The sequence below is a fragment of the Streptopelia decaocto genome (assembly GCF_964273445.1).
Source record: "Streptopelia decaocto genome assembly, chromosome: 1".
Classification (NCBI taxonomy): domain Eukaryota; kingdom Metazoa; phylum Chordata; class Aves; order Columbiformes; family Columbidae; genus Streptopelia; species Streptopelia decaocto.
The window spans coordinates 116207586-116215398 of NC_138663.1; the positions used below are offsets into that span (position 1 = coordinate 116207586).

The 7813-nt window shown below is 41.7% G+C and overlaps 1 protein-coding gene across 1 annotated transcript; it reads right to left on the reverse strand.

Moving 5' to 3' along the window:
- Positions 1-1131: 1131 nt before the first annotated feature.
- On the reverse strand, positions 1132-7813 carry GATD3 (glutamine amidotransferase class 1 domain containing 3). Its single transcript, XM_082065219.1, has 7 exons — positions 7590-7813; positions 5521-5573; positions 4665-4778; positions 4187-4306; positions 3243-3335; positions 2776-2932; positions 1132-2152 (listed from the first exon to the last, which is right to left on the reverse strand). Exons 1-7 carry the CDS (start codon positions 7701-7703, stop codon positions 2024-2026), a joined length of 780 nt encoding a protein of 259 aa, XP_081921345.1. The 5' UTR covers positions 7704-7813; the 3' UTR covers positions 1132-2023.

Genomic DNA, 7813 nt, shown 5'->3' on the forward strand with positions numbered 1-7813 from the left:
AAAGTTTCAGAATATGTCCAAAATCCACTTTATGAACCATGCCTGCTACCATGATGGTTTCTGTGCATGATTTCTTTGTAACCACACAGGAGTCTGTGATTTGCAAAAGAGAACTCTATAAAAACCTCTAAGAAAACAGTGCCACATCTTTGAAGTGCAAATTCAGATCTTCTAAATCCTACCATGATTACTTTAGAAACAAAAAATTAATCACATACTAAGAGGCTTCAGAAGCAAAACCCACTTATTCCATGAACACTGACTGAGCCAGATGAGCATACCGAACACTCATATTTAAGCTTCATTCTCTTTGCTCACCCTCCAACAAAAAATGTAATTCCATGTCCCTCACAAGTCTTCAGCCACAAGGAGTATTCACCATACGCAGGCTAATGCTTGTAGATTTAATTTATGAAACATACAATATTGCCTTAAAAATAGGGACATGTCTGTCATGTAAAAGGAATTTTAATACAAGGTAAAGGGTGTCATTTTGTTAGTTTGAATTTAAGAAATGTTGCTTCCTGCTAAATACAAAGATGACATATAACCTGGAAAGGGGGAAGGAGGCTTGCGGCCATTAGAAATGACGCACACCACGACGCAGACAAAGATTCACGCACAGACATAGATCTTGTTCGGGAAAGAGCGCAGAGCCGGGCAGAGCAGAGAGCTGAGCCAGGCTGAGGCCTTCTTTATTAATCAGTGACAATCTATAGAATTTACAGATACGGACCTGGACTAAGATGTTACATAAGATGTTTTTCCAATAATTGTTATTAAAAACACACCACACTGATGTTATCTTTGTTTCAGTTACGTTCCCACTCATTCACAGACCAGGCCCAAGGACATTCACACATCATACATATGGGGGCAGTTTTCTGACCCAATATATCATTCTCACTGGCCTGGGCTATCACTTCTTACACTCATAAAAACCATACTTCTATATAATCTGTCCAAGGCCCTTTAGCTGGAACTGCTGTTCCCACAGAGGCTCAGTTGGATTCTGTATGGAAAAAACGTCACACACCTGAAGAGAACTGAAAAGCTGAATAAGTGCTAGAATGTATCAACCAGCATATGTTACTAGAGTCACTTGTCAAACAAAAATGAAGGCACAAGGAATAAAGGCAAATTTAATTTATTTATACATCATTATTCCAGACATTCAATAATATTTCTTTGGAGAAAGCTTTATTACCCTAAAGCAGACAAAGTGAGGATAATTTGAGATTTTTTCCATCCACTGCTAGTCAGGCAACTACTTCAGCATGGATGTTATCCTCAAAAATTGTGCGTCATATCAGCAGATATTTTCTTCTTCATTTCAAGACCTTTTTAGCTATAATGGGCCAATGGATGAATTTTTCAGAGTGCTAGTGTTGTGGCAGTTAAGATGTATCCTGCTGCTGACTGATACTCAGAATGGCTTTTTTGAAAACAGGATTCTTTGAAATTGATTAACAAAACATTAATCTTTTAATTAACATCAAGCTAAAATTAAGATGTGGAAGATGTCCATTCCCTTGACGGCTGATTGTAGCTTTTAGTTCACAGATATAGGCCTGAGCACATAAACCTTGAATGATGCACCAATTCCTCTCTACTCCCATCCTTTGTCCACTAGATCTACTGCGACTGCATCTGCCATGTCTCTGCAACACACCTGCCCTCAGCTTCTGAAAGGGCCTTCAGCCTCTTTTTGCCCCCATAGAAATGATTTGACACCGGTGCATCAAGAGGACCAGTTTCAGGACGTGTCTGCCCAGCCATCTCCAGCTGAAAAAGTTCAAGAAAATGCTCTGTTTCTCAGGCCAGGCTGCTTGTGGTCAGTAAGCTGTTCTGGAGGCCCCTTGCTTGGAAAGGGCATGGAAAAACATGCAGCTGGGAATCAATCAGCTTCAGCTTCCTATCAGCATTCACTAGAGTGTGCACAGGACAAGCAGGTGAAAATGTTTCCATTGGTCCATACTGCATTTGATATTACATCTGAAATTTAAACATCTCTCGGTTTCTTTTATTTGCCAGTTAATTTTAGCACATTCTTTACCATGGCCCCAATGCCATCAAAGATCTTATGTAATTCTGTTTCACACATAAATGCTGGGGTAGTAACCACCTTGTTCTTTGTATCCACATGAGCTTCGTAAAAGGGAGTTAAGGAAAACACAGCCTATGTCTCGCTTGTAGATGCTGTCTGCAAAATAAAGCATCATTGACAAAACCTCATAACTCCACTATCCTATTAAAAAGTACCTCTAAATATATTATACCTTCCAGCTGGAAAGACAGCTGCAACCTATAATCCAAGATACTAGAAGCTGTTTTTGCCAGAAATACAAACACTTCAAGAGCAATCTGTGGGAACACTCAGAAACAGAAGAAAACCTACAAAATTTACTGACTGTAATGAAAATGTCTCTGAGTACAATTTGATTACAGCACTAGCCTTCAGGAAAAGAAAACACATCTCAAAGAGAACTGACAAATTGTAACTCATGTCAGTTTTATGTGCAAATTTACTCAGCGTTTACTGCATTACCACGTGTCCAGCGGAGTTCTACGGCAACGACTGAGAACGACTTCTAACTACATAGCTGCGTACGATGGCAATGTTTATAATCATGCACCGTATTACTTGCTCTCTGCTGTACGTTGTATACCTTCAGTAAACCATAAGAGGAAAAGCATAGACCCTGCATGTGTTCCTTACTGTAATGACACACGACTAAAGAGTCTCTCAACAAGGAAATTAGCAGGAAAGGATATAGTTACTTCTTTCACACAATGCTTTCCTCCCAGCTCTTTAATGGCTCCTGCAGTCCCCGCGTAAGGCCACTTGCCACCTTCCTCTTCTTCGTGGCCCACAGTCACTTCAGCACCAGAGAGAACCTTTGCTGCCAACACTGGTGAAATGCAGCAAAGACTGCAACAAAAGTAATTATAAGAGCAGTTTTACAACAGCATCCTTTCAAAACTTGGTCATAATGGAAAAGATTAAAATTGACATAGTCTTAACAAGGCAACTTCCACTCAGCATTTTCTTAGCTTATTCTGTGACGAGCACCTACACACACACACATTTCGAAAAACCCATTTAAAAAAAGTAAGCTACAACTGATACAAAATGGAAGATGCTTTTTCTAGTTCCAACAATAACAGCTGCACACAACCACCAAAGAGACATCTCCATTCTCACACTATCAAACAAACGCCCCTCCAACTAACATACGTACCCAATAGGTTTGCCTGCTTTGTGGAAGTCTTTCAAGACACGTTCAACTTCTCCATTCACCTTGCAATCTTTCCCATCAACAGCAAAGGTGGATCTGCCACAACAAGAAACTTCACACATAACTGAGTACAAACCTACAAATGGAGATCCCTATCTGTCCAGAGTGGCTCCCAAGGGTCATCACAAATTTAGTAGCTTTTAAGAGGTGACTGAAAAAGCCTGGAGTGCTTTAACCAAAATGCTTTAACCAAAATGACTCACTTCTAAGGCTCTGGTATGTCAGAAAGTCCCTTACTTGATATAAACATCAGAAATAAGAATTATCTAATCAGCTTACTAGGATTACTGAGAAGTGGAATAGAAATGTTTTCAAAGAAGAAAAATCTGTAAGAAGAAAAGGGAAATAACATTCAGGTTTCTCAAAGCCAACAAAACAGCAGATAAATAACAAGATTATCAGTATTTCACATAGCTAACTCCTTTCTTTCCCTTTTTGTTTTTGAGCTAGCTGTTGTTTTATTGTTACTAATGCAAGAGGGGAATTTTTGGTAGGCAGACAGGAAGAAACAGAATTATAACACTAGGAACACCTGAAACAATTTAAGTTCTACCTTCACTTCCCTCAGCCCAGCCCAAAACGAATCACCACAAGGGTGGGAGAAAAAGGACTTCTTGTGCGTTATCTAAACTCCAGAATTCTCATCAACATTGTTTGGAAAATTGAAAACGTGACAATGCCTATAAGCATAATGACTGGAAACCATCATGAACAGCATAACTTAACTCTAACACTTTGAAAGGAGTTTTCCTTATTTAGTAGTGGTTACATACGTAGTAAATAAGGCCATTTATAGCTTTCTGATTTTATTGTGTGAATCATAGTTTATTATGAATAAATGATAATGAATATTTAGTTGAGGAGTTTAATGCTTAGTTGGCACTCACAAGTTTTTAGCAGCTCCAAATCCACCAGGAAATATCACAGCATCATGATCTGCTGTCGTGAGTTTAGCTAGGCTTGCAATTTTACCACGAGCAATCCTTGCCGATTCCACTAAAACGTTCCTTGAAGAACCAGAAATAAAACAATTAGATCTATTAAGCATTTGTGCACAGAAGGGCACAACAAAAGTTTTGGCAGAGGAAGAGAAGGAAGCAAGAAGAACTACGGTACTCAATAACTGAAGCTACTGATACTCCTGAAATACTGCCACTGGGAAACACAGGCTTTAAGAGACTGTATATAATCAAGTCCAGAAAACTCATTTAATATTTTCTCTCCAGTCAAACCACCAGCTTGCATAAAGCTACTAAAGCCAGTCAGCAAAGTGCTACAAGTGCAGTTCCAGGCTGCTGTGTCTGAAGAATGCCTAAGAGATGGAGGCTCAGCAGTCACGGAAAACACATCAAACACAGACTGTACCTGGACTCAGCTTCAGCTGGTTGCCCTTTACTGTGGTCAATGACATGCATCTGAGGAACATCTGGAGCATACATCTGCACCTCAGCTCCCCCACGACTAAGGTGTACCAGTATGCTACAAAAACAGAGATAAAACACGCTGAAAACCTTACAAGAGTTTTACCTGACTCCTATGTCTTGCTACAAATACTCCACCACCTGATTTTGAAAGAAGAGGAGAAATACACATGCTACCAAAGCATACTGAGCATGTAGCAACAAAATCCCTGTAGGTAATGCCAAAGTGCAAAGCAGAACAGAACGGTTTGGAAGCAGGGTCAGGTATGCCAAAGGTAAGTTTCTTCGTTCGGTGCTCTTACAGCAGGCAACCAGGAAGAATGAAAACTTCCTTTCTCATTGCAAGTACCCAGCTGTTACGGAAGAGTCTCACGATTAACATACTTATGTGTACATTTAGCAATTAACACTAAGAGTTAATAATTCAACTTGAGTATTAACAATTCTAGTGCTAGATTCAGCCCCAGGAACAGAAACTCAAAGTGACTATGAAATTAAGTCTTCACTTAATGCTCTTGAGATTGATTCTGGAACCCTGATTTTCTGTTTCTGAAGGTAAGTCAGTCTCTCTCAAACTCCTTGCTCTGGCATCACATGCATTGTGCTGCATCTTTGAACAACCACTGAGCACTGCAAGAACGTGGCCTGAGCTCCCAATTATGCTGTGAGAAAACTGTGAAGCTTCATCATACATCTTTCAGGACAATTTTGATGACCAGAGAGAGCAAAACTGAATTCAACAGACTGCTGTAATGTAAAGAAGACTTTTTTAGAGCTTACAGTTTCATAAAGCAACTTACGCTGAGGCCTCATGGATTTCTGTGCCATCATAGACACCACAACCAGACAGGACCTGAAGTAAGAAAATTAAGAGATTATTTCAGGTGATACAAAACTTCCAACCAGACCTTTCACAAGCCTTGTAAGATTTAAAAGAAAACAACAACAAAACTCCCACTCGTCCCCCCCGCAAAAAACAACTTAGCAACAAGCTCTTTACTAAACCAGTGCACATCCTGCTATTAGCATTGGTGTTGCCATCTGACATGCTGAAGAACTGGCATTTCCTATTTATAGCTACCCATTATAGACAGGCCTCAGAAATAACTAATGTTTATTTATCAGCTTGTGCATTTATTCCTCAGACTTAAAACTGACATGATATCCTTGAGTATGTTTTTATTGTGCACACAATAGGTTATTCTGAGTTTCATACGTGCATTTATGAAGTCTCCATACCCATGTGAAATACTGTCTCATCCAGATGCACATGAAACAGATGTGGAACAGAAGTACAGTTCAAGGTGGCACTTAAGATAAACTATTTTACCTGCTGCTGTATCTTGTCTGATGATACTCATCAGAGCTAAATCACTTTTAATCCAAAGAATAAAAAGCACAAAGCAATCAGCTATCTTTGTGTGGGTGGAGAAAAAACATTTTTAAAAAATCCAAGAAAAAAAAAGTGATTATAAATACAAAACAAACAACTACAAACACCACCACCACCACAGAAAAAAACCCCAAGGGATTATCTAGTTTATCTAGTTCCTGAAAGTATATATGTATATATGTGAACTCTTGGTTTGGTTTTTTTTTGGTTGTTTACCTTGAAAGAAAAAATCCAGTTAAAGAGAGTCAATTTATTGACTTTACTCTCTTCCCTCCTGATTTTATCTCAGTTTTTTAGAAGCTTGAAAGCTTTTAATCACAGATACATGAACAGAAACTCACAACTGAAACTGTCTTAGAAATGCTGGACTCGAAGGGGCTTTCAGATCACAACACCCTGTCCTCTGCTCTCACAGGCACAGCATCCCATCATCACTTCACCAAATTTCTCGTGTCTGTGATAATCCTAACAACTCTGCTGCTCAAATATTTAAGGGCCACCTTCTGCTTTCCAACTTTTTATCTTTCATTTAAGTGAGACTGAATACACAAGCGGCTTTAGTTATTTTCTGTAAGCAATACTTTTAAAATGTTTTTGAAACTCCCTGGAAGTACTAAAACACTGTCTTCTGTTATTTCAGTACCTGCCTGCTGACAAATCCATCTTCTACAACAGTCAAGAAATTTGTATCACTAATGTCAACAGTAACAGTTGTTACTCTTTTTTTAAAAAGCTGTGGTTTGCTAACATGGCAGAATTCCTGGCAAGTTACCTTTTAGACACTTGGAACAGCATTCTGCCCATGCCTGAGCCAACTCTGCCCCAAACAGATTTCTTCATGCAGGTACACCTTATAACTTCTTTACATTTTATGCTGTCAAGACCATGCAAAGCTCGGGCTTCAAAGACTGCCCACTGAGCTCCAAAACTGTGTATCCATTTGGGATGCCATCTACAGCCTAAATTTTCCTTTGGCAACCAGCAGCTCTTCCACTTTCTTACGTATTTTTAACATGCTCTACCTCCTTCCTACAGAGGAGCATAACCGTGCTTAAATATTTTTTTGTGTCCTGCCAGTACCTCCCCCAATCACACTATAAATTAGTTGAAGCTCAGCTCTTTGAAACTCAGCTCCTGACCAACAACTACCCAAAAACCAATTTTTATGCGTTTCCCACTCCTGGTCTGGTTTCCTTCAAGTTACTCAGCCCTAAACCGCTTTATCTTCTCACTTCAGCTTCTCCGGACGCTTCCCAGCCGCCGCGGCCACCAGCCGGGTCTTTCCTAGGCCGCAAGCCACCCCAAACCCTCCCACCGCCACCACCGGCCCCGCCACCGGAGCGAACCCCGCTGCAGCGGCGCCCTTCCCGCCGCACCGGGCTGAGTGTGGATGGAGGCAGTGAAAAAGCCTTGCCCGCTGGAACTGCCGCGCTGCCCCGGCCCGCGGCCGCCGGGGCCTCCTGCCCCGTTACTCACCACAGCGACGCGCGCGTTGCGGCGGCGCCCAGCGGAGCAGTGGAAGGAGGCGAGGCCGCCGGGCGCTGCCCGCCGCAGCGCGGTGCAGAGGGCCGGCCCGCGGGAGGCCAGCATGGCTGCGGGCGGTGGGAGCGGGCGGCGGAGCGAGGGCGGAGGGGCGGCGGTGCGGGGAGCCGGGCAAGGCCGCGGAGGGAGGGGGCGGGCCGGGCCGGGCCGCGACTAGA

Coding starts and splice junctions, on each gene's coding strand:
- GATD3 (XM_082065219.1), bottom strand. CDS start 7,703: ATGCTGGCCTCCCGCGGGCCGGCCCTCTGCACCGCGCTGCGGCGGGCA. Junction 5,574..7,589: donor GCAACGCGCGCGTCGCTGTG/GTGAGTAACGGG, acceptor TTCTTACTTCAG/GTCCTGTCTGGTTGTGGTGT. Junction 4,307..4,664: donor CCAGCTGAAGCTGAGTCCAG/GTACAGTCTGTG, acceptor TGGTTCTTCAAG/GAACGTTTTAGTGGAATCGG.